Source organism: Empidonax traillii, unplaced genomic scaffold (assembly GCF_003031625.1).
Source record: "Empidonax traillii isolate 1590-97213 ecotype Southwest subspecies unplaced genomic scaffold, ASM303162v1 scaffold296:size1881848, whole genome shotgun sequence".
Classification (NCBI taxonomy): domain Eukaryota; kingdom Metazoa; phylum Chordata; class Aves; order Passeriformes; family Tyrannidae; genus Empidonax; species Empidonax traillii.
Window position 1 is genome coordinate 1,784,004 of NW_020955489.1, and position 26,966 is coordinate 1,810,969.

Consider the following 26,966-nt stretch of genomic DNA (forward strand, 5'->3'; position numbering starts at 1 on the left):
TGAAATTTACACTCAGCGCCTGACTACGTTAAAATACGAAGTCAGCAGTCCCATAGCAAAGATCATCACTGATACACGTGAATTAATTTATAGCACAGCAAAATAAATTTTGCAGTAAAAAAATAGCCTATGATCCAATGAAGTTGGCTGACAGCTTTAAAAAAACTCATCCCAGCTCCTCAATTATCATTCTCCCTGACTGGCATCTCTTGTCTATACCCAATAGTTGCTGACCTGATAAGAATCCATTGGGCTTTCCAAGATGGGATGCTAACAAAGCAGAATTTGGCCACAGTTGCATGTATTCTATTAATGTTAACAGGAGAGAGGCAGATAAATTGTCACTTTGATCAGAAGATAGAATTGGAGACATCATCAATATTTAAGATGAGGGTCAACCTCCCACATTTGGGATATGAGTCCCATTCATTCAGTCTGCCACCACAGAGCAGCTGAATCCACCTAGTCTCAAAATTTACATCATGGACTATGTTCAAAGCCTTAAAATCCACATGGGGAAGTGGAGACACTAAATCATTCTAACACACCACTCCTATCTGCCCAAAGAACCTTTGGAAATAAATCAAAGTTCTAACACAGACATTTTGACACAGTGACCCCATGAAACTGAATAATGTCATTTGTTAAATATGAATGTAAAGTTAACAGTCTAAAAGAGTGATCTGGAATCACACCTAGAACATTAAGCCCACTTTATATGCAAAACTAGTATTTAATTCTCTATACTTTTATTTAAATGGTCTTTAATTATTTGCAATATTGAAAGTTGAGGATTAGAGTTGTGTCAGAGAGAAAACGCTAGGTTCATTCTAGCAGATAAGGGATAAGAACATTGCTACGGACAGTAGAAAAGGGGTCAACAATGAATTTAGGGTAAAACGGGTGCATGCACTAGTCAGGGTGAGTTGCATCTTTATATCCACTCCATTCATCATTCTAATGCATACAGCATATAAGAAGATTAAATATCCAGCTTCTTTCCTTCACTTCTCCGTAAAATAGACATTTCTTTTGTTCAGAACCTCTAAAAGGGAAGTCTCATACACTAAGGCAGCACAGCCATATTCCACAGCATCCTGGCAGGTTTTGAGTGGAAAAGTAGTACTTCGCATCAATGAAAAAAAGTAAACTGTTCAACATTAAAGCATGATGGTTAATATTCTTTTCAGAAAAACTGAAAATTAGAATCAAAGGCAATTACAGTTTAATAGAAATTTTTTCATCTAGTTTTACGAAAGCAGCTGCTTCACTGTTCCAATCTGTCATCCCACTGTTTCATGAAGTTGCTTCAAAACTCCATCAGGTCTTCAGAGATGAAAAGATACACTTGCTTATTGCAACTTACTTATAGAGCTTTCACTCTGCATAATGGATTGGTTATAAAAAAACATAAATTGAGGTGAGGTTTTTAAAATATATTTCCTGATGAAGCCTTCCAGTAAAAACAAAACCACTCACCTACACACACAGCTTACACAAAAAAAGCTATTTAATCTTACAGATGTAACACAAATACTAACATTCACTTCCTCACTTCCATAAAAATTACACGCAGCTAACACAGTGGAAGAGGACTATTTTTCAAGGCTAGTTCTACTTTTTTAGAGGTAAATTTAGCTAATCTTAATCATAACCAGGCTTTCATACGCAGCCTCAAAACTCAGATTTGCTCCTGAATACTAAGATTCCAAACAGAGCTAATCACATGTTTGTTTCACAAGCTGAATATGCTTTTGCCAAAAGGACTTTTCTTTGCCAGATTTTTTTCATTGTTGACTCCCTAAGACTCTATTTCACACCGGGCTATTTTGAAATACACCTATTGCAATTGAAACAACACTTGACCTTTAGATGTATCTTAATTCTTGTTTAAGCTTTAAAAACAAAAATTACAAAATCTCCCCTCCCCATACCTCGAGACTATTTAGCTAACTTGAATGCCTGAGGTCATACAGCATCTGTCTAACAAAGTCACTTGTGTGTCGAGATGCATCATTGCCACAGTACACTTAATCACAGTCCACTGATCAGAAAAGGAAGTCCTCAACTGACTTTGTTTTTGACAGATTGTAGCAAAAACTGTTTAAGTACATGTGTCTTCTACATATGCATTTCTGAACTGAAAGCCTGTGCACATCAATCTGTCGCATACATCTGCATTTTAAATCATTTTCTAACTAAGTATAATATGAGTCATAAAACGTTGAAGGACTACTGAACATGAGGACATCTATTCCAACTCTTTGGCTTATAAGAAGAAAAAAAAAGGTTTACTTTAGTTATTGGATTTAGGTGTTCTGAAAGACCCTTCTTATCCCCAACAGAAATATTTCATATCAAACCATGTACAAGTTCCACTGGCTTTGAAGATGTAATTCAGGTGGCCGTCGTTTAAAGAAAGAAATGTTACATTCCCCATAACACAGGACAACTCTCTAGCCGATTCAATTTGCAAAAAACCTTTGCCCAACAGAGTATTGATTCTGTAATACCTACCACTATGTTACTCTTGATCATTTCAAACAACTGTCAGTGCTCATTTTCTGTAGTATGATTAACTTTAAAAATTTGCAGAGAGAGAAAGAAACACTGTCCACCTTTTTGCAAACTTGAGTATGTCTATAAAAACATGTTAATAATCCCTTCTGTCCTGAAAAACATTAAAAAGTTGACTTCTTTTTATTAATAAAACTATTGGTATGTAGCTAAGAGTTGATGTGATTTTGATAAAATGTTCAGGTTTATTTAATCAGACAATTTACATTTTGTATGAATAAATTTATAAAACAGCATTGGACTGTAAACAAGATTCATTTAGGTCTAAACTCAATCAAGTTTGAATCTTAATATTGTGGAATACTAATATAATTTATGTTTTAAAATTCATATATTGAAAAATATGCCACTAGTCTGCTAAAGCCAGCTAAATGAAAGGAGATGGGAACCTACGTTCTGCCACTCTGACTTAAGAGTCATTAGGAACTCAAGCACCATCTGACACCTCACAGGAAATTTAACGGGCAAAGACAGGTCTATCGGCTACCCAATGTTGCATTAGCTGCCGCAGTCAAACAGGGATCTGAGCAGTTCTGGTATTCTCCTTCAGCTCCTCCCACCAAGGCAGATGTGCCTACAGATGAGTGAGAGAGAGAGACCAAATCTCCTTATGACACCCACAGGTACAAAACAGGCCAACGATGAGCATCACAGCCCTCATCATTAAATGGATAACAGAGCACGGCACCCGTTTGTGCAGGAACAATGCGTAGAGCCCTCCAGATCTCACATGCTGCGTTATGGCATTGTAAAGAACATCCTGTCATTCTGCTGGGAAATATTTAGACATCTTCTGTCATCTCTGTGCTTCTGACCAGAGGTTACTTATACAAAATGATGATAATGAGAAATAATCCACCTCAAAATAACAGCCATTCTTGTATTTAACATGGCTCAAGCACCTGATGAAGCAGCTTTCAAAAACTATATTTTTCATTACGAAGTTCCAGCTTTTATTACTTTAAATGTTAGTTGTAAGTAAATATAAACTAAATACACCAAACCTGTTTAGTGCATTATGGCTCTTTGTATCTACATAAAAAGTTTTAGAACATTAGAGATTTGTCTCACTTTGGAGCAGGGATTTGGGAGTCCTCCTAGTGCTCTGACCCTACATAAGTTTACATTAATTGGTTTGCAATCCTTTCCTATAAATTTATAAATTCCTATAAATTTACAAAAATCTCATTAACTGCAGCATAGGAATGTTTTCAGTGTAAAATATTTGCTCAAATCAAGAGCTTTCAAGGAATTTCAGGTGCACAAAAGTATTATTCCAGCGATTCACTAACAGTTTCACGTGGCAAACTCCCCATCAATGGTAAATTGCTTACAGGCCCTTTGTAGATCAAAAAATCCTGAAGGAAACAGCATTTCCTAAGAGCCACCTCAGACAGTGACCCCTGAACGCTGTCAGAGGCAGTGCTCAGGGTGCAGAGGCTGGTTGCAAAGCCACACACTGCTTCAGCAGTGCTGGATGAGGCCTGGCAGAGCTTTCCCTGGGAGGGAGAATCTCTCAGCCAGTAGCATTTCCCAGACCACAGGTATTTGCCAGCCTGGCAGCAAGCTTCCCCCAGCCCTATGGCCCCACTGTCCAGCCCCAGCCGATCTGTCACTGGCAGGGGGCCCTGTCTCCTCTTCTGAGAGATTCTCTAACTAGAGCACTTTCAAAACCAAGGTGCACCCCAGACACTATGATTAACCATATTAAATCATTAAATTAACTTTTTCTGAGATATTCATCTGTCAAGCATAAAAGACTAAAAGGTGAAAAGTAATTACAAACACATGTCAGGGGAAGGAGGGAATGGCAGCCATGGGCTTTCAGAGGAGAAGCTGCCGACAACAATTTTCTCGTTACCACGTGTGCAGTTACAACATCAGCCCTCGGCCATTGCAGCAATGACACAGGCAGGAGGAACTGCAAAGCCATATAAACTAGAAAGAGAAATCTATAAGAGGAACACCAATTGTTTGTGAATTCTTTTGCAGCATATTTTAATTCAATATTATTTGCAGGTATCATTAGCATTCTTCAATGCCCATATTTGGGACCCTGTCATTGCCATTTGACATCTTCATTAATGACCTTGATGATGGGGGAAGTGTGACCCTCAGCAAGTTTGTGGATGATACAAAAGGGCCACTAAGATGAAAATTGGACCGGAGCATGTCTTTTATGAGGAGAGGCTGAGAGAGCTGGGACTGAGCTCAGGAAAGAGAAGGCTTGGGGTGATCTATCAATGTTTGTAAACACTGGATGGGAGGGAACAAAGAAGCAGCCAGACTGTTCTAAGTAGTGCCCAGTGATACGACAAGAGTCCATGGGCACAAATGGAAATACATGAATTAGAGTGTCATAGAATATCCTGAGTTGGAAGGGATACACAAGGATCATGGGTCACGATAATCCCAGAGGTCTTTTCCAAACTAAATGATTCTTTGATCATCAAGTCCAACTCCTGGCTCTGCTCAGGACAACACCAAGAATCACAACATCTGTCTGAGAGCCCAAACTCTTCTTGAACTCTGGCAGGCTTGAGGCTGGGACCACTTTCCTGAGGGAGAAAATGAAATTCCAACTGAACACAAGAAACCACACTTTTTTACTGTGAGAGTGGACAAACACTGCAACTGGCTTCCCACAGTGGAGGGATATCTCCATATGTGGAGATACTCAAAACTGGACATGGTCCTGGGAAACCTGCTCCAGCTAACCTTGCCTGAGCTAGGGGAATGGATTAGATAATCCTTCCAATGATCCTTTGATATTCTGTATTCCAAAGGAAAGTAGAAGCAAAAGCTTCTCACAAACCACACCGAAACACTGTGTGTTCTAAAGCCTCTTTCATTTGTGTAAATACTGATACTAATTTATATCCTAAATTTTCACATCAGCATGTGGAACACAGTGGGATGCACAGGAAAGCAACACAGCCTATAGGAAAAACATTCTTTGATGTGATGACCCTGTACTTCCTTTATTACTCCGTGAGTGTGACCAGCTGTATCCAAAGTGTATCAATGTTATTACATGCTTCTTTGAAGGCAAGATAAGCTTGCACAGTGCTCCTTGAATCCCAAAAATTTACACTCTAACTTTATACTCTCAGCCTAGAATACAGATACTGAACACGCTGTGGAAATATATCAAATAATATATCCAATACACTTGTGGTTCAACAGTCAGAACCTCTTTTTAAGCATTTAAATCTGATGAATATTCCTTTCCTGGATGAAAGTGAAAAAATAGTTTGACATTTTGAAGATTACAAGGGTCAGATTTGGAAGGATTTTGGTTTCTGATGAGTCAGAAATAGGCATTTGAGACTGTGGGATTACAGTCATTTAAAGACCTGTTTTACTTTTAATATTTAGCTCCTCTTTTCTTCTTCTTGACAAGGGTACAACAGGTTCTTTTGAATTTGTTGCACACAGGACAGCCTTCTTGGAAATGGGTAATGCTCTTAACTTTTTGTCAGCATGCTCCAGTTATGACTCAGGACCCTACTGAAACGGTTCAAAAGAATTTACAGTTGAAGTATAAACTAAAACACAACAGATGGGCATAAAAAGCTTCAAGGGAAAAAATAAGACAAAGAGGGTTGTCAGTGCCCTCAGATACATTTGCAAGCAGCAGATTAAGTGGTGCCTAGGTTTGACAGGGAATGAAAATTTGAAGGAGGGTGTGGAAAAAGGCCAGAGTTTCTTCATCAGTGATCCCACTGAGAGGTGCTTTCTTCTCTGCTATTGCATTAGCAAGCCTGGCTGTTTGAGCTACTGTGGCATTTCCTCATGGAACATAACAAAAGAATTTCTAAAGAAATTTCCCTGAAATTAGGGAGAAAACAAGCAACATTTTTCTTCTCAGCAAACTCAAAGTAAGCAAAGATAGCATCTTCTGTGGGGTTCTGTGCTTATGATAACTTTTAACTAGGAAAGATAATTCACCAGGGAAAACACCTCAGTCTCCCATTTGTGGATAACCAGTTCTCAGTGTCCACAGACTTGCCCATCTGTGTAGGCTTCACTGAAATCAATGGACTAACATAAAATATCTTCAAGATTGGTGATTCAATTTTCACTTTTCTCAGCTCTGACCTCACCATGAGGATGTGAATTATATATTTCATACAAAGCCAAAACTGGAAAATACGTAACTGAACTATTAGGCAGCAGTTACAAACAACAAGAGGAATCACTCCTTAAAACCACAAAGCTGAACTGGAAAACATACTGCCACAGCAAGTTACAGAAGCTAAAAGTATAAATGTATAAAAAAATAAAGACAATTCTACCATAGTACATTAAGCATGATGGTCCAGATGCAGCTTTCAGCCAAGGAATTCCACAGCCAAACAGCTAAATTTGTATTAACAGGAACACTCACTCCTACATTTCTTACATTTTATTCCTAAGCATCTATAATCTGACATTATCAGAGAGACCAATATTTGAATACAGCCGTTCTTAAGTTCTTTGGGTCATATGAGTGGACAGTGTGCTGCTGTGGCAACAAAGCCAGTAGGATGCTGCATCAAGAAAGGTACCACTAGAAGACATAAAGAAGTCATTATCCCACTCTATTCCATGTTTGTCAGGCCATACCTGGAACACTGTGTTCAGTTTTGGTTCCCACTGTGCAAAAAAGATGTGGACAGGCTGGAGAGGGGTCAGAAAAGGGCTACAAATATGATAAAAGGATTGTGAAGCCTGCCAAGTGAAGAAAGGGTGAGAGAAAACTGGGTTTGTTCAGCCTTGAGAAAAGAAGGTTCAGGTGAGACCTTATCACCATGTTCCAGTATTTAAAGAGTGGCTACAAAGAAGAGGGAGACTCCCTTTTTACAAGGAGTCATGTGGAAAAGGCAAGGGGTAAGAAACACAAGTTACTCGTCGAGAGATTCCAGTTGGACACAAGAGGAAAAATTTTCAAAATGAGCACAATCAGCCATTGGAATGATGTCCCAAGGAAGTGGTGGATTCCTCAACACTGGACACTTTTAAGATTCAGCTGGACAGGCCGCTGGGTCATCTTTTCTATGCCATGGGCTTGCCAAGAAAGGTTGCACAAAAATGATTTTTGAGCTCCTTTCCAACCTGGTATTCTATGATTCCATTCTTTTATTTTCCATTATTCAACATTATATCAACATTATTCTATCTACTGTAAGAGAGTAAAGAACCAAGATCCACTTACTGTCTCCATTTAATATAAAGGTATGTCTTCTTTTCTACCTCCTGTAAGCTGTATGCAGATAACCTCTTACCTGTCCAGGTTGGTATAGAGTTTTTCATAACCCTGACACATAATCATGGTACAAACCCAACAAATTTAAACAACATTTTTGTTCTGACTTTTAGCTGTGAATAAGCTACCTAATACATATGTTCCTACTATGGTCTTTAAATTTTACTAATACAATTTGTATTGCCTTGTGGCATAAATAAAGAATAATGAAATCAATAAGGTCATCAAAGAAATCGCAGTAAGGATAGAAAGCCCATGTAGTATGCAAGTTCATTACTCACAAACAGTCAAGATATTTCAAACTGAAGAAAATAAAATATATGCAAGTTTTCTCTTGAAAATGTGTGATTATGGCAGAGAAACAACACAAACCATATATACTTATGTAAAAACTATTACCTGGGCTTCAGGAGAGCAGCAATAACACACTGCCTGAGTTAACAGATTTTCCAGGACTACTGTAATGCCAAAACCTGAGCCAAACCAAAGCAACAGCTTTGAGCATTACATTGTTACCACTTTGGGAACTGCTATGGATTAAATAACTGATGTTAGAAATTATAAAAACAAATGTGTAGGTCACAATTTGTTACAATGAAAGTAAGATTTTGTACTATTGCCCCATTTAGTCACCATATAACATAATCCAGATTCTTGTCTGTAATGTACTTTGTCCCCTTGTAGCAGCAAGCAAAGGCAGTTTGTTAACAGAGAGCAGAAAGCCAGATCCACATTATCTTGACAGGAAGAAATGTCCCAAAATGTTCTCTATGTAGCAGAAAGAATCCAGTATTTCTTCCTTAAAAATTCTGCCTCCTATGGGTAAAAAGACCTAGACTCCAGGAAACATTCCATGTAATGGTTCCTTATAGCTTCTGTCCACAACCCACAGCTCAACAGCAAACAAACCCCATAAACTCAAAGCCCTGAATTCCTTCATTCCATAATAACTTACCTCTACATCCCAGGGGTATCAAACACAGCACCTGATTAACACACATGCATGCTAGTTCCCACTGAAATGAGTTAGGTTTATATGATCAAAATTAGGCAGGTAGGATCAAGTGCTTTCATACATCAGGTCAAATAGTGCCCTATGGGACCCACATTAAGAGTTAATTTAGGTGAACTGGATGGAACACCAGTGAAGGAGGAAAAAAAGATCACACATACTAAGCAAAAACAAGCAAATCAAAAAAGCATTCCTCCTGCCTAGATCATAAATAGTTTGGGAATTGCTTTTTAGTACTTGTGTTGTTTTTAATTTCTATTGTTCTTTGAAATGAGTACATCGCTATGAGGATGCTGACACAAATAATTATCCTTCCAAATGTTATCTATGCTATGTATACACAAAAATAGACAAGTAATTTTTTACAGATCAACAAAAGGAGGTATAAGCATCCTGTGTTATTAGATATGCCTAAAAAATGGTACTTAACAGCATTTACCTGTGAGCATACCAGCGTCAGCAAGCTCAGCACTAGTGATGGGTACACTGGGACCATCCGCTTCATATGCTTTCAAAATGTACTTCTCAATTACACCTATGACCCCAGCTGGTTTGTCCCAGGTGACCTCAATGCTGTAACCATTTATACTGTGAACTCTTGAGGGAGTTGGCACATTTTGTGGAACTGTAGAAGGATAAAATAGAAAATAGAGAAAATGGCAGTTCTAAGGAGACTATTGCCCCTATTCTTCACTTTTAATGGCTGCAGTAAATCAGACTCAACCATTAGCATAAATACAATTTATTAGAGTTGTAACTTTTCAGCATTGATTTAATATGACTGCACATCTTGAGCTATTCAGTTTAAGCTATATTTCAAAACCATCAAAACTCCATCTACATAACATTCCTTCTTGTCTTGTTGCAATTTTCCAAAAACATTTCATGTATCAAACATATTTAAGCATCACTCACAAAGAGAGGAGGTGGATTGCATGTAGCTAACAAGCTCAGGCATTATAATAATACAACTGAATGAAAGAAGACAGTACTGCAACAGAGAAGAGTTTTGATATTTATCATTTGGGTATCTAAACGACAGAATGTCACAGTTATGAGACATCTCTAAATATCTGCATTCTCATTTACAGAAGTCCTTCAAAAAATTAAAGCTCTTTGATTTATTTTCCTATTTCCACAATGCCATGCACTTCTCCTGGGGCAAAACAGTGATTTTTAAGGCCATTTTGCAAAATCTTTTGCTTCTGATCACAGCATAATATAAAAAGAAAAAAGGAAAAAAGAAAAAGGAAAATTAAAATGTTTTAAGGAACAGAAAACCAAGATTATATGTGCATACAGTTGCTAATAAAAAGAAATCATCCCATTTCCTATAAGCTTTAACTATTTCTTAGCTATTACTATACCAAGTAAAGGTCTGGCCAGTAACAGCTTCATCACAGATGACTGCACAAGGGATGCAAAGGAAAGACCCAAGGAGCACTATGGCAGGATGATGGATGATGAGTTTGCCATAAATGCATGTGGACTCCCTAGCCCTGCTGATGATCATTCACTTTTCTCACCATTAAATAACCTATTTTTTGGTAATTTTATTTTTTAGTTTCATTAAATATGAATTCAGCCTTGTTTTTTATAAGAAGGGTACCACCATGGAAAGTACAAAAATATCTGGAAGTTGTGATTCTTGTGCGAAGTAAGAACGTGACAATCTGAGAAAGTTTCCATTACTATAGTAATATATTGATTTTATTAGTTATGAAGTGTATCACAAGGTAAGGTAAGGTACTGTACAGCAGATGGTCTTCTCATAAGGGATATAACAAAACCAACTCAAAAATAATTAAATAGTGCAATTATTCTCCAACCCCAGGGAACACAGACAGCTCAATGCTGTGGTCAGCTTGCAAACATAACTGTGGCAAACCTTAGAGTTGTCAGACAGTTAATATGAAAATATGCATATATATTGTGTCTTCTGGGTGGCACACAAAATAATGACAGTCCAATATTTATGCAAGCATCACATAAGGTTTTATGATCATACACTGAATAACTTCCATCAAAAGAATTCTCAGCCTTGTTGGAACGCAATTAGGCTTCAATTTACGGAAGAGGGAAAGTTTGTTAAACAAAATACAAAGAACTGTAAACCTTCAAAAACTTGCTTGATAAAGTTTGCAAAAACAATGAGCAGAAGAGGAAAAGTTTTTTTCATTTTCTTCATAAGACATATGAAAAATTTCATCTTTAATGTTCTGCAGATATTATGTTCCTACTTTGAAACCTTCTCCACAAGCCACATGCTGCTTTTGTAGTATAAATTCCCACATTTTCACAGACAATCTACAGACTACTTGTTAAAAGAATCCTCATTCAGCAGCATTGAGCAGCATATTCATGTGTGGGTCATTTAAAAAAACAACTCTCATAAGACCTTCTTGTCCTCAGCAACCGTATGGCCTCTTATTTCCACACCTTGTGTGGACCACTTTCCTCTATACCTGATTTTGTATCATTAAGTTATACATAGGAAAATGCAGATTTACTTACTCCAGCCTACTCATGTAACATGAGGTTAGATGTGCACGTACGAGCACAACTACATGGATGGCTGCTCTTACTCAGTTAATGCAGTTCAATTACATCCTTTTCTCTCACATAATGACATTATCCAATACATATTTGGAAAATATCCTGAATTATGATAAGAAAATATTTGCCTGAGCACCTTATAGCTCATGACTGGAGTTTGGTATCTGTTCAAAGCATTAAGCTGTTTTGCACCTTCAGAAATACCATGCAACGAGCACTACTCAAAATCACTGTGGTGGGATTGTCTCCACAAAGTCACAGGATGGGTCAGGTTGGAAGAGAGCACAGTGGGTTATGTGGTCCAACCTCCCTGCTCAAGCAGGGTCATGCTAGAGCAGGTTGCACAGAATTGTGTCCAGACCGTCCTGGAACACCTTCAACCTGGGATTAGATAGCCCATGAAAAATGAGAGCAAGTAAAACTTAAAATTATATTTACCTGATTCTCTTGTACGAACGTGGGTCCATTCACTAGATACTGATCCTCCTTCATTTGAGGCAACCACCCTATAGAGGTATTCTTCAAAGGACATGGAGAAGTATAGAGGAGGCAAAAGATTAAAAAATACTAAAAAACCACTGAACACAGTAATACATTAACAAAAAATGTAATTAAAATTATGTATTTTTTTTTTAAAGAACTAATGTGCTACCTGTAAATGGTTGTAGACCACGCTCATAAACACTCTGCTCTTTTCCTCGGTACACTAGGATGGAGTCATTTCCCCTGCAGTTAACAGCACTGTCAGTTGATAGGCATCCGTCCAGATTGACTCTGACAGCACTGCTGGACACAGATGCCAAGTTAACGACAGCACCTCGTGTAAATTTAACATCCTTCATGCAACCACCGAAACCTAGCAAACAGTAAGGGATTAGTACCACATAAAGAGCTTCAGTCATTAAGAAACACTTTTGTTCCTTTCAATTCTATATTTTCAGCATTAAAGACTGCAATGTGATTAGGTTGACTTCCAACATGACATTCTGCCTACACTTTCAAGATACTAGGCTGGTAAGTTCCTGCCTTACTAGTCTACACTTTCACTCTTAGCAATTCCATCCCACAAGAAAATAGCTTGCAGTTTTCTCTCCTGTCACTTCTCACTTCAAAATTATTACCAGAAAAGTGATTCTGACTTTTAAAATCAGCTTTCTGCTGCTTTTTAATATTTTGTTAATAAACATGCTTTCTCAAACTGAGAAAAATATCTAAATTAAAAATACAATTAACTTCAGGAGATCAGATGGAGTTATTTCAGTTTTTTATGATGAGGATATAACTGGTATGCTGTTTACAAACATCCTCTAGAAACATAACCTGAAACTATTTCTTTATGATAAAAAATTTAAGAAGCGACATTTTATGTTTATTTCTATATATACATATATTTCTATCTGTCCATGTGTGTAACATTCCTATCAACATTACAAATATGTTAAATTAGCCATTTGCAGTTAAAACAGCACTATAAAATTCAGGATGCAGTTGTTGAAATCTCTATATTTACTAAAAATAATTGATACAAAATAGTTCTCAAATCTGAGTAGTGATTGGTGCTTAACATAAACCAAAAGTAAACAGTAACCAAACTGAAGACTTCAATTCATTTAAGAATTAACTCTGTAAATTAAAAATCCGCCTCTCACTGATCAGTGCTACTCTTTAGCTTTGTGAAAGCACTGTATTTATGTCTTATGTACTTTTATTGCCTTAATCATTCCAAGATCAGAGTACTATTTGTATTTAGCCACCTCAGCTGAGAATCTAATGTCCTTATGTAGTTCATGCAAGAAGGGGTACTGAAGGTGGACACCCATTTTGAGTCAGCCTCTAAAACACTTTCTCTTTCCACAATGCTAGGAATTCAGCCAAACTGCTCCTTAGCATAAATACATCCTAATTTAAGCTCAACTCCTACTCCACTGCGACCTGATCAGTTTCTTAGTCTGTGGCAGAGGAAAGAATTAGTCCCAGTCTGCACAGGCATCCTAATCATAAGACAAAATGAAAAGCTGTTTAATTTTCAGTGAGATGCACATTGTATAAGTTATTTTAATACATTATTTTTAGTACCTTTTTAGCTACATTTATCACTATTTGAAGATTTCTGACTGATGTCAGCCAAGTAATCTTGTTTATTCCCAAGTAGCTGCAGAATGAGTAAAGACTACAAATTCTCTCAAACATTTCTGCAAGGTACCTGCCTTTTGAACTCTCAAGAGGGCATTTCATGGGTCATGCAAATGCCTACAGACTTTAGTTGAAATTTCTTAAATTAAAGATGTAACTGACATGGAGGTGAGGTGGAAGGAGAAGGATATTTATCCCTTATTTGCTGTGAGCAAAACAATATTCCTTTATTCAAAATTAACTACCAAGCAGCCATTGATTGAGAAAACCTTACCTAAATAACTATTAAATCGGAAGGTCTCCATATTCTATTATCTCACCATTACATCACTGTAGTCCTAAATAAAACTATGCTTTAAGCTATAATGTCTAATCTTGTTTACCTAAAACTACATTTAGGAACACATAAGAATATTTTTGTCTTTAGATACTCTAAGTACAAACTCCCAGCCACCATCTTATTTTGTGGCGTGCTGAGGAGGCTTGGTGGAAAAGTGATGTTTATTGATGTGCCTCGGTATGCACTTCAGACACTCACTTTAGATGCTATGTTGCCCTAGATTCTTTGTTCACAGATCTCTTTGCTGCAGGAGTTGTGAATGCATCCACTCACAAGGCTATACCATCTGCTACAAGGCAACACTGACAGGGTATGACTGGCTAGCTCTTTCGGGCCATAAATATTATGCACACAGAACCTGAAGGAAGATTATATCACAAGTGATACTTAGAGCTGGAAGAACACTATATTATTGAAATATCTGTGAATGCCAGTGCATGGATTTGATTCAAACTACTCTATAGCTGTGAAACCACGAGGCTTCCATACAGCTCTGCAGAGCTTACCTGATGCACACATTGAGTGTGAGTTCATGCATTCAAAGCCACTTACTAGATTCCCCACCAATCACTTACTGACTGCTACTTATTCGTTCACAGTATCTGAAAAACGTACCATGACTGATGAATATTTTCACAACTAATGAAAAAACACACTAAAATAGAGCCAGTTTAGTAGATGCTTTCGGCTACATTTCCTACAGTAGATCTTTTGTGGAGGCCACTAGTATCAGGCTGCAATTAATGCTTCTCTCTTTTCCCTAAAAATTTGGCCTGTTCAGAACAGAAGGGGTCGCAGTGATGGCTAAAAATATGACCAGGTCCCCTCTTTCTGATAACCAGAAAAATGTCATAGAAATTGTAGCCAAAATCCAAATTCAGGGGTTTATATTCACTTAATTTTGGGTGGGAGAATCAGTATTGCCTAAAAATGGTCTAAAATCCTCTCAACTATTCTTCCATGTGGCAGCATCCAGCCTCATTACAGTGATTTAAGCTATGTTTTCTGTTTTCCACTGGTTTTGTATTCAAGATCTGCAAGTGACACAAGTTGATCAAGTGAAACAAGTTTATCTGAACTGGCTCTCTCTGATGAAGATCTGAGATCATCTGGCTGGGCATCTCAGTTTACCATTTGCTATTCTCCCATTCCCCTCCTAGCAGTTAAATTGCTTCAGATATCACTGGGTAGGAAGAATTTCTGTAGCTTTGCAAAAGGATCAGAACTCAATAAAGCTAAATAGGTAGGGATGACTGGTAGTTAAACCAACAATGGGTGGAAAGAAAAATTCATGTTACATATTCATGAATTTACACTAGCAGCAGCAGAATGTCCACCTTGTGCATGACACCAGTTTTTGAAAATGTTCTTGGTGTCATCTTACCTTGTGCTAACCCCAGTTCTTTATAAAAATTCTGAATCTCAGGTGGGATTCCTCCTATGTAGATGGGTGAGTTTACTTTCAGCTGCTGAACACGGGGCTCAAGCGCCTGCTCTCTCAGTTCATTCATACTTGTTGAAATCACAGAACCCTCCTTGCTCACGGTGACTTTATTCCACTTTCCATCACAATAAGACAGTCCCAACCAGAGATCCACTTGTGTGAAGACAATGCCAGTTTTTAAAAAGATGTTTAATATTCCACTTTTCAATTCAATCTATATATTTTTAAAGACAAAAAAGTATTTTGAAAGAGACATCAAATACACAACAACAGAAATTTATTTTAAAAAACATAATCAAGGGAGTTGTGCACAAGATCAATGAACAAGACATTTTTATCTTCAGATTAATACTGTTTAAATGAAGCATGCTAAGTACAGTGAGTGAATCAATTAATTCAGAATGTAGGAAAATATATTTTGATTTTTTGACAACAGACTTTTGTATTAATGCAAATAAAAAAAAAGACAATGAATCAGGACTGTTTTGCTTTTTTGAGAATGAGAAAACAGTATTTTATCTGTTGATTCATTTTTTAGAAGAATGTAACAAGATAATAAGGAAATGAAATGTCAGACCTGATTAAGGTCTTTTTAATTGGCTGGTGAACTCAATTTCAAATTTTTCCAGTATACATTGATTCTTACATTCATACATTTCATCCTTATTCTTCTACATCTTGTAAGAAAATAATTGGTTTTGTATGTGCTTTTTGAGATTAATGTGCCAATTCTCTAATAGAAATACATTTTACTTAAATATTTCACTGCAGAAGTCTCCAAATGCTTTACTGCAAGACTCTTTATCCTACCAGAACGGAACACAAGTGGGCTGAGACTGTAAATTGGCACATATAAAGCACTAGACACTTAGGAGATGAACTGGTGGTTGAAAAATATGAATATATCCACAAAAAGGCATTACTGTTTCTATGCCAAAACCTTATTAAGTGAAATAAAAACTACAGATTTAATACCATTATTGACAAACTGACATATTTAGTTTACTGATAATATTAGCATTGTAGTGTTCATAATTAGATTGTATTTCCTTAACAGGAACTCCAGCTGATGAAAGAACTCTGTACTTGCAGTGACACAGGCAATGCAGGTCCTATGCCAAGTGCACACTGACTTCTTGCTCATGAGACAGAGGGATTTTGTTGATTTCTTTCTTTGGGACTTTTCCTATTTCCATGAGTTTAGAGCCATTTATAGATAAGGACTCTACAATACAGGTGAAGGACTGATCAGGGCATCAATGTTGATGAGTATAGCTTGAAAAAATGTGTCCATTGGACAAGTCACTGCTTTTCTTCAGTGATAAGAATTAATATGGAGCACACTGTTCTGGTGTGAAGAAAGCATTCCAGATGCATTAGTACCGTGGTATGCCAGCAGGCCTGCCAGACCTGGAAGCCAGAGAGAGGGCACAGTGCTTGACACAGGGTCACTACTCAGCACAACCCTCTTCCAATTTACTCATCTTGGCACAGTTTTAAAGCAGGCAGTGAATAATGCTTGTGCTTTTTGTGTTGACCTGGACTGACATTTAGAATGCCCAAGTGAAGACAAAGATAGGGGACCACTGCTCAGTGTCAATGGTCCTGCATGGTGAAGATAAAAAAGCGCAAAGTCCTGCATAGATCTGAGCATAGGTTTAGAAAAACAACAGACTAATTGTTTGCTTTAGATAAAATTCTGGGACCACTTTAAAAAACACACTTGATTTCTAATCTGTCCTTGGAAAATATATTATTACTTTAAACCAAAAACACCTGAAGATCATCCTCTTCTTCCAGACATCTCAGTTGCCATCTCTCAACAGGAGTGTTATATCACAGCTCTAAACATAAGCAGTTTCTAGTTTAATTCTTAAAAGCACGCTCGCTCAGTTTGAGGTACAAAATTTCATTAATGCTTTTCTCTATGTACAGAATTCTTATTTTGATATATCTTAGCATTTAAGTTTGGAATTAGGAAAACCAAAGCTTAGCCTGAAACTGGAAGATAGGAGGGGCAAGAAGAGCTTCCATAGTTGCACTAGCAGGTTGTGATATCTCTCCAAGACTGATGCAGGGGCCAACTCTGATTAAAAATTTTATTAATGCCGTGGGCAATAGGATGGGGTGTACTCTCATCAAGGTTGCAGGTGACAGCTAAGAGGGCTGTCACTGGTATTCTAGACATATAAAGTAGCTTTGAAGAAAATACTGAACACTGGTCACCAATGTACTCTCAAAACAGTGAAAACCAACATGCAGTGGGCTACATTAGAAATGAGGTAGGCACCAGTTCCAAGGAGACAATTCTTCCCCTCTATCATGTATAAGACCCGGACAACTGTACCCAGTTGTGGAGTCTCTGGTATATGAAAGATATTGCAGTACACCAGAGTGAATCCAGTGGAAAGGCACCAAGTTGGTCAGTGGTTGGAGTACCTGGAGCATGAGTTGAAGCTGAAACAACAGAGTTTGTTCAGTCTTAAAAGGGAAGAGAACTTAACTGTTCAACTGCCTTATGGGAAGATACAGAGAAGACAGACCCAGTCTCTTCTCAGAGGCTCAATATGAAAGGATGAGAGGCAAAAGACAAGTTGTAGTGAGAGAAACAGTAAGAGATCAGGGCTGGTTTCTTTGGGATTTTTTTCCTATAGCAATGAAGATGGTCAAAGATTAGAACAGGCTGTGGACCATCCATCTGTAGAGAGATGCAAAATACCCAAACAGAAAATGCATGGAGCAACCTTTTCATACATAATTTGGTCCTGCTTTTAGCAAAGATTGGCAATAAATTACTCCAAAGGTCCCTTCAACTTAAATGATTTTCTTTGAGTTCTGTATTGCACTTTTCTGCAGGAGCCAGTCTCTGTCGCACTCAATCTGCTTACAAAAACCAAACTCACATAGGACAGGGGCTGCACTAGAGCCTGAATGACACTTCGTTAAACCTGCCATCCAAAATGGTCTCAACCAATGTAGAACTAGAAGAATGATTATAGCTCTATCTCCCTTGAGTTGGGAAGTCTTCCTGACATTCAGGAACACCAGCAGAGAAAAGCAATGGACTTCAAAAACCTTGTCAAGGCCAAGGGAAAGTACATGTTACTCATGTTGATGTTCTTTCCAGTTCAAAATCTAGCCCAGTTCAGACCTGCCAGCCAGAGAGCAGAGGCCCAAACACAGACCCCTTAGCAGCCTCCTCAGAATCAGTCACTCTGAAACGAGTTCTTGAACACTGGTTATTTTACTTCATGCAACTATTCAGATGTGGAATTCTCTGGAAAAAGTTCTTTCAAGACTTTTTTAATTCCTTTGCAGAAGCAAATCATCAGCTACAGTGTCTTGGGAGCCTGTACCACTGTTGCACACGGGCAGTGCTTAGGCTTTTGCTGCTGTTGAAGTGGCCAGCATCAAAACAAGTAATGCAAACTTTATCAGCAGTCACGGGTTCTTTTAATCACATAAAATCATGAGGAAACACATGCCAGAGTGAGAGCTAGTAATTCATACTAGTGTATCTGGTCACAGTTTGCCTGTAATTATTATGCCTGGATCCAAAGATAATCAGATTGACCTATCTGGCTTGAGTTAATTCTCAGGGCATGAAAGGCATGGAAGAAGTGACCTTTATGCACCTTTCTAGGACATCATTTCGTCTTGGGCAGAAGACAAGACAGAGTCTTTAGCTGTTGGGTATCAGACCAGCCGTGTGTCTAGCTACAGTCATTCCCAAACTATAAAGCTAATAAGAGAGTTGTGACCTATGCAAAGGGAAGGGTCAGGGAATACCAGCTTACAGTGGCACTTGGGATAAGTGGTATAGCTTATAATCTGTTTTGCTGTGCAAGTGTCTCCTGACCAAAGCTCCTAACAAAGACATCGCAGCTCATGCGCAACATGCTACACACCTCATTTTCACTTTCTATTAACCTTTTTTGGTGAGCTCAAGTGTACAGAAAAACCTTCTGTCATCATTATGTATGTGCAGAACACAAAGCTGCAAGGGTTGGAAAAGCATGCATACATATACTCATCCTCTCTAAAATTACTCATTTTAAGGCTATGGAGATGTCGAGGTCAGGACTAAAGTGACATAAAAAAAAAAATTACTTGACTTATGACAAATTCTAAAAAAATTATCCAATCACAATTATCAGAGCCGAAAATAGTAAAAATACAAAGCTGCCAAAATCTGGAGGATTTTTGTATGAGTAGAAAAGGAAATTATTTTGTCTAACTACTTTGTGTTTTTGACTCCACTTTGAATTTAGTCCCCTTTCTTTATAGTCAGAATCTATTTTCTCCTGGTTCTGGTAGTCTTACACAGAGAAAGAGAGAGGAAATAAGGATCACATTCTACCAGAATCTCCAGAAGAAACCAGTGAATACTGTTCACATAAACAGTGCCCCTGTGCTGTGAATTACACAAATATAACTCTTTTTTAGGGGGGAACAGTAGTGTACATTTAACATGTGATGCTATTAGCTTGTGATCTTGGTCATTACTTGAGGGCAAAATTAAAGTAATAACTGTAATTAGTAAGACTTGTTATTGGAACTCATTGTAATTTTTTAACTAAGGCTGCTTCAAAAAGAGGAAGAAAACCAGTCTAGTAGAATTCAAAACCCAGGAAAAAATGATCTGCTGGAAAAGCCAGTAGTATAAAAAGAAAATATAGAGTAAGTTAGAGTTGACCTGAAAAGGAGAAAAATGCATTTATATGTTTTAGGTCACAAGTTTAAAAGAAAAGGCCCATTAGATATAATGCCATGCAATAAAACAGGCTGTGACATGACAGCCATTAGCAAAACAGCTGCATAATAAGAAATAAATAAATAAATTAAATTCAATAATAGAGCAGAAAGGGCAGATTGTGTCATAAAGAATAACAATACTTTCAAAAATCTCTAAAAATAAACTATTGCTTCCTGGACAAACTGTAAAAGTATTTTTTTCCCATCCTCTGTAATACCTACTGGTTGGTGCAAGTACTAGCTACAGTTAGTACTAAGCAAAGGTCACCACAGTCTAATTACACTCAGAATCCTTAAGAAAAGAAAAATATCAAAATCCAGAGCTAATAAAAGAATTTGAAAAACTAAAGCAAATACATTAAAAATTTTTTTAAATACTGGCAATTATGGAAGCACAAGTACTTCTGAGTATAAACAGTCTTATTTAATAGACACCAAAAGGAAACTTCATAAGCAGTATCTCACTAATTTGCCTAATACAGGATTTGTATTTTGCAGTGTTGGGAAAACCACGACAGGAATGAGATGGGATTATACTGGACCACTAATTTCTGTCTATATGTTTAAAAACCAAATGAAAAAAACTTATGGATTATAAAAAAAAATACATATACCTTAAAGGGAAAGCTTTATTAGGAGACTGGACAATTTCCATCATGAACTTTTTGATTTGCAATTTACTTGACTTTGTTCTACTATGAGAACGGGGAAAATGGTGACTCTGTGCTTGTCTAGGAATGAAGTGAACACTTCTAATACATATTTTTTACTCTCTTTTCTAATTCAGTAAAGACAATAATTCCATGTTCCATATATTGATACCTTTCTTATCTATGATATAAATAAAACAGGTAACTTAATTGAGCATCTCTTGGAGTATTTTGCTCCCCTTACACTTTACTGTACAAAGCATTTCAAAACTAGTAAAACACAAAAAATAATTTACAGTTTGAAATTTCTTTAAGTGCTAGTTTGGTTTTAGTAGACAAAACTCACAAGTCATGTCTGAATATAGTTATTTGTATTTTTGAACTTACTGCAAGATAATCTGGGCCATCTCTATTGTAAACAAACAGAAGCAATCCATTCAGTTGATCTGTTCTGAATTTGAATGAGATCTCAAATTCCATTCCACCACTGAAAACACCTGAATGTAATTCCAGGAACCCTGGAAAGAGAGTGAGTGCATACATAAGCTAATGAAATCCACAAATAAATAGTTTCAGGAAAACAAAAGTAAAAATTTAGATGCTACTTTCTACTTTGATATCAAGAACTTGGGTGTCAAGATTATAGCTTTTACAACTTTATCACTCAGTCTTGTAAAGGACTGTTCTTGACAACACACTGCAAGAAACCAAACCGGTACAATATCCTCATTTTTTTTACCTGGCATTTTTTTGGTACCTTATAGGCATCTTTTATGTGTCTACAAAAGTGAACCTTCACCTTTTACAGGCCCATCAAATCTGCATACAGTTACAGTAGCACTACTTCTCTGTGAATGCAATTCCTCTTTCATGCAGCAACTTTCTTTAAACCCACAGACCAAATTTTAAACCACTTGAAGATAAGCCTCTATAACTAAAAATGCTTTGAATCGCAGGTCACTGCAATACTTTTAATACGATCACCTTTTATATCTCAAGAACATACTTGGATAGTGCAACAGAACAGGAAACTACCTCTGCCAAGAAAATGAGCTCCTTCTGAGAGGACAATGGGGCATCCTTCCCAAATATGATAGACATTGTTCTGCTCTTCAGCATACTCCCAATTCAAAGATTCCCAGTTTTCATAGGGAGTATGTACTTTTTTCAAAAATACATCACTAAGACACCCCACAAATCCTTTCTGTACTATCCTCTTCATCCCTGAAAAAAAGGAAAATATTTTTTTAAGCCAAGCACCTGCAACTAAACACAGGAATTAATTTATATGTTTTACACATGCTCTCCCTATCATATATGTCTATGTGTGCATTGAAAACCAGCCATCAATCACTTAATAAAAATGGTCTCAAAGCTAAATCCATATTTCTGAATGAGTCTAGTTCCTAAAGACAGCAGCTTCTGCTATATAGCTGATAAATATTAAACTTTTTGAGATTTTGCACACAGGTACTTTCAAATCAACAGCACAAATCTGCTTTATGGAGAATCAAGGAAAGTTTTCTTTACACAAAACAGTAATCCTGAAGAAAGGCATGATTCTGTTGAATAGGAAGAAACAGTGTTGCAAAAGCTAAGGCAGATGAATACACATTTAGAAGCTTCATCAGGAAGTTTTTCTTTCCTTGTTTGAATAAAAAAAAAATCCCAATGATTCCTGGCTGCTTTCTCTTTTTCACTAGGGACGAAAACATAAAGCAGATTTACAGATGCCCTTCTCTTGAATGGTATTTATAGTCAGTCTCACTTTAATTATTTACCTGCTTTTTTGAGGGAGGCGTCCTGGATTACTTTGTGAAACAATGTTTTAGAAGAACACATGCACATCTTTCCGGTTTTAGTAAAGTGACACAGAAGGAAAGAGGGAGTTGGACTTCAGTGTACCCCACTAGTTCTCATGTCAGAGGTGGGAACACAAACTTAGTAAACAATTTGGCTTCAATGTTGATAGGATAGAAACAAAATTCTGGAAATTAATTCAATGAGAACAGCTGATTGTATACTGGTTTTGTAGGCAGTCACCTCTCTGTTATAGGTTGGCAGATTATATGCTTGACATATATGGCAAATTTATATATGAAAACTTATGTTTATTGATTTTTCTGAAAGCCAGGAATGATCCAATTCTACATAAATTCTGTATCTGTAAAATACAGGTATATTCATACACCACCAAATCCAATGCAACAATCTGTGAAAGATACAAACTGACACCAAAAAAGGCCAGCATGTCGCATCTCTGCATCCAAGTGGGATGAAAAACCCTTTGTTTAAGCTAATAAAGAGAAATTTCATGTGTATTTTGGAAGAGAATTTGGAAATCAGCATGTAAAACATACCCCTAAGTTTCACAGTCATACCAGTTCTGTGTATAAAATCCATTAAAATGCATACAGAGCTCATATGATGCTTTAATGCTGATGAAAACAACCTATCTCGAAAGGCAAAATTTGAGAAACTGTACAGACTTATTTATCATACTCACCTACATCCTTTCTCTCAATAGTATAACCCTGTGGAAGTCCTCCAATAAAAACTCCTGTGTTCTCTCCAATAATGGTACTGCCACTAGTTGCTAAGGAAGAACCTGAAAGAAATAGATCACTATCCTATTATTCAATGCTTTCAACAGATTTTCAACTCAATAACAAAATATTGATGTTTTATAAAAGAGGTTAATGTGACACAATATCCTAATGCTTTCCCATACGTACCCAGGAAATATTTACAGCTCTATTTTACAACAGAATATTAATACAATTATAGATTCACAAGCACAAAAAGACACTTAATATTAAATCATTAAAGATTGACATTGGACAGATACCTCAGATGAACAGATAACACAGTAGAGATTTTGTGAGAAAATTGAGTTGAATTTTTTTTTTATGGGTGAACACAGGTAGAGGAAAAGGAAGCAAGTGAGCAATACCCTGAGCAATAGCAAATTTATTTAAATGAATTGATTACCTGTGTACTGCCCATCCACTGTGATGTTTCCCAGTGCTTGAATTCTTGTAGCAATTATTTGGTGCCAGCTGTTATCATTGTACACTTTTCCACCATCGTTAGTTGGAGTGACTGCTACCGCAGATCCCTTTTTATAAACAGAAGAATCCAATTTAGGATATTATGAAGGTAACATTTAGAATTATACCTCACTGTTTTACAGCAATCTGTAGCATGTAACATAAAATAAAGACAGAAGTCCTCTGTTTAACTTCTTTTGGACTACTGAATGATGTTTAGGACTGATTTCCCCTCTAAATTAACTTTCTCAAATAATAAATGGAAGATCTAGGATGCAGTTCAGTTTCTATTAAAAATAGAAAACTCTATGTAGTTCCCCTGATAAAGACAAGGATGAGGCACAAATCACTGAGAGTCATGTCACTCAGATTTTTTATTTTTTATTCATTTTTTTAATTATGTCCCTATTTAACTACTTCATGGATTACTGTGGCTGTGAAGTTTGATGGCCATGATTGAATGTGCCATCCACAGAGAGCAGCTGCATATCAGGATTGTTAATTGTAGCACCCGTATAAAGGAAGGAACCCAAAAAAGAGGTGTATTTGTAGCACAGTAGATGTATGTGCTGTTGATGATAACCTGGTATCAAAAAGACTTAAATTTCTAGATGAAAGAGTACAATAAATTTATGGGAGAAGAAAAGGTCATTCCAAGAGATTCAAGAAGACAAACAAAACAAAGAAGAAAAAAAAAAAAAAGCCCCCCCCTCAAAGATATTTATTGAAGTTGCTTTATGGTATAAGGGATGCTTGTAAAATGCATTTAAATTTAACTAGAACTTTTATGTGGTTTTATTAAAATGAACAACAAATATGACATAGGAAGGTGAATTTAGGGACATCTATGACAAATAGAGAGAAATCTTTTCCAAATTGCTAAGAGGAATATAACAGATGCAATTGCCAAACTAAATTTCACAATTGTAAAGAACCAAACAAAATACCACATAAATTAATATAATGATGTAATAAAATAAAATCAATACATTTCAAGAATTTTCCTGAGATTTATATTCAAATAATCTTCTAATTTCCTTACAATGCCCATAATATTTTCTCAGGACTTTATATCCCACCTAAACTATCTGAGAACTCACAGTTATTCTGCTGAATTCACAAAATACAATTGTCCTACACAGCAAGCACCTAACATTTCCTTGTATAGGCACTGTGCTATATTAAAGAATCACGATCTCTGTAGTTACTTTATGCCTTCAAAAAACCATTTCAAAAAATATGTAAAAGAAAAATTTGGTTCTTTATCATTTGAGGGCCTAGCTTGTGACTTTGCAAAAGCAAACTAGACCATTCAGCAATTTTTCTTTTTTCCCCAGATCATCTATGATTTTTTTCTGGCCCAAGGACCTTAGAGTTATGCACATGGAGAAAACCTGTTGACATAAAAAACCATCTATTTTAATTAATACTAAAAACTTCTTGTTAAAATTTAGTATTCTGCCTTCAGTGATATTCATCTATTAGGAACTGCATTTTGGCATATAGATTTATGAACACAGAATACATTTTACAGTACATTTTGAATTGGGGACTGTCACCGTGTATCCTAGGTGTCAAAATATATATGATGTTCACATATGTACCTGATTACAGAAAAATTATTTCCTGTGAATATTTACAGCATGCTTCCTACTCCATTCAGCCAGCATCCTGGTAACTGAGGAGTTTTGTACAGCAGCTCCTGCCCCATTAAAACAATACAAAGCTATATATCCTTACATATTAATTCCGGCTTTTTCATATACTATTTTTTATTGTCTTCTCTCCTATTTCAACATTTTAATATTTTACAAACACACACATTTCATTATCGTACTTTAATAATTAAAACCAGAACTGGTGTCATGCCCAATTAATGTGCCCTGGTAGCATGCCCATTAGTTTTTCCATTAGTGAATTCAACAATACTAATGGGATTACTAGCATGGGATGCTAATTGGGCGTGACAGAAGAAACTGGCTTACTTCTTAGCATACCCTTGCTAATGATGAAATTAATGAGCATTTTATTAAATGCTGTCTCATCAAAGTGTACTTAGTTAGCGCTAAAATTGTTACAAACGATGCGGCATTCTAAAGATCAGGTGCCTGAATAAGTGGTTCTTCATATTATGTTTGGCAACAGTCTAGAGCATTAACAGTTTTATACATCAGAAACCACATTTATTTGTAACCAATTCAATCTGGGACCACACAAGCATATGTGCAAACCTGTGCTTAATTTTTGGGGAAGAGAAAAAAAGACGGTACCCAGGATTCAGCATGCACTGTGTTGGAGGTCCCTTTAAGACATTTTATCCAGAACTACCTGAGTCACTTTGTGATCACATTCAAAAAGCCTTTTGTGAGATGGCTTGTCATGCATTTTGGATATCATCATTTTGAAATCCGGGTTGTTTTGCTAAACCGTACAATGTTTTAATATTTAGTAGCTCTCAGTAATAACTAAATAAGTATGAATCACTGTCACTCTCTCATGATGATGTTTACATTGAAAATACATAGAAACATCACACATAAGTATCTTCAAAGATACTGTCTTAGGTGCCAAAGACTTTTCCCAGTGAATGCCCAAACTTTCTTCCATCACCCAAACTCCTACCACTGAGAAGCTAAACAAATACTGAAGTTTTGCCAGTGCCAAGGAGCAAGGTCTAGTTGGGACTCATAGCTGGGTAGGTAGTCTCCATCTTCCTTTTTTTTGTGGAGTTATAGCTTACTCTCAGACTGTGCCTACTACTTCAGCTTCTTCCTGACAAGAACAACCAACAGGGAAACACAGGCAACAAGAAAAGTATCTGGTGTTCCTCATTTTTGCTGTAAAGTTTAGTAAATGGATTGCCTGCTGAAATGGAAGACCTGGATTCACTTCCCTCCATCCTGTGAGAACAATCTCAATACACTATCCCCAGACTGTACTAATCACCAAGGAAAAAGGTTCTTCACACTGGATTTATATTTTCACTTTTAATGATTTCACTTGGTATAAAATATTCAGTGCTTCTCTGAGAAAAAGAACAAATTACCTGCAGCCACTGAAAGATAACCAGAAATTTAGCTGGAGTTGATTGCGTAATTTAGGGGTGGATGTAAAGACATTATGATAAGAAGAAAATCCACAGACAGTTGAAGGTTTACAGATACTCTGAATTTGGAGGAAGATCTATGGAACAATTTGTTT

At 36.8% G+C, this 26,966-nt stretch overlaps 1 protein-coding gene across 1 annotated transcript in view; it reads right to left on the reverse strand.

The window, feature by feature from the left end:
• The window catches only part of LOC114060902 (usherin-like), a 316,442-nt gene that overhangs the window by 222,815 nt on the left and 66,661 nt on the right, over window positions 1–26,966 (reverse strand). The window contains exons 11-18 of the mRNA XM_027890772.1: window positions 23,707–23,833; window positions 23,222–23,323; window positions 21,751–21,939; window positions 21,103–21,233; window positions 15,251–15,524; window positions 12,046–12,249; window positions 11,832–11,912; window positions 9,277–9,462 (exon numbers count right to left, since the gene is read on the reverse strand). Coding sequence (XP_027746573.1) covers window positions 9,277–9,462; window positions 11,832–11,912; window positions 12,046–12,249; window positions 15,251–15,524; window positions 21,103–21,233; window positions 21,751–21,939; window positions 23,222–23,323; window positions 23,707–23,833 — 1,294 coding nt within the window. The remainder of the gene's footprint in view (window positions 1–9,276; window positions 9,463–11,831; window positions 11,913–12,045; window positions 12,250–15,250; window positions 15,525–21,102; window positions 21,234–21,750; window positions 21,940–23,221; window positions 23,324–23,706; window positions 23,834–26,966) is intronic.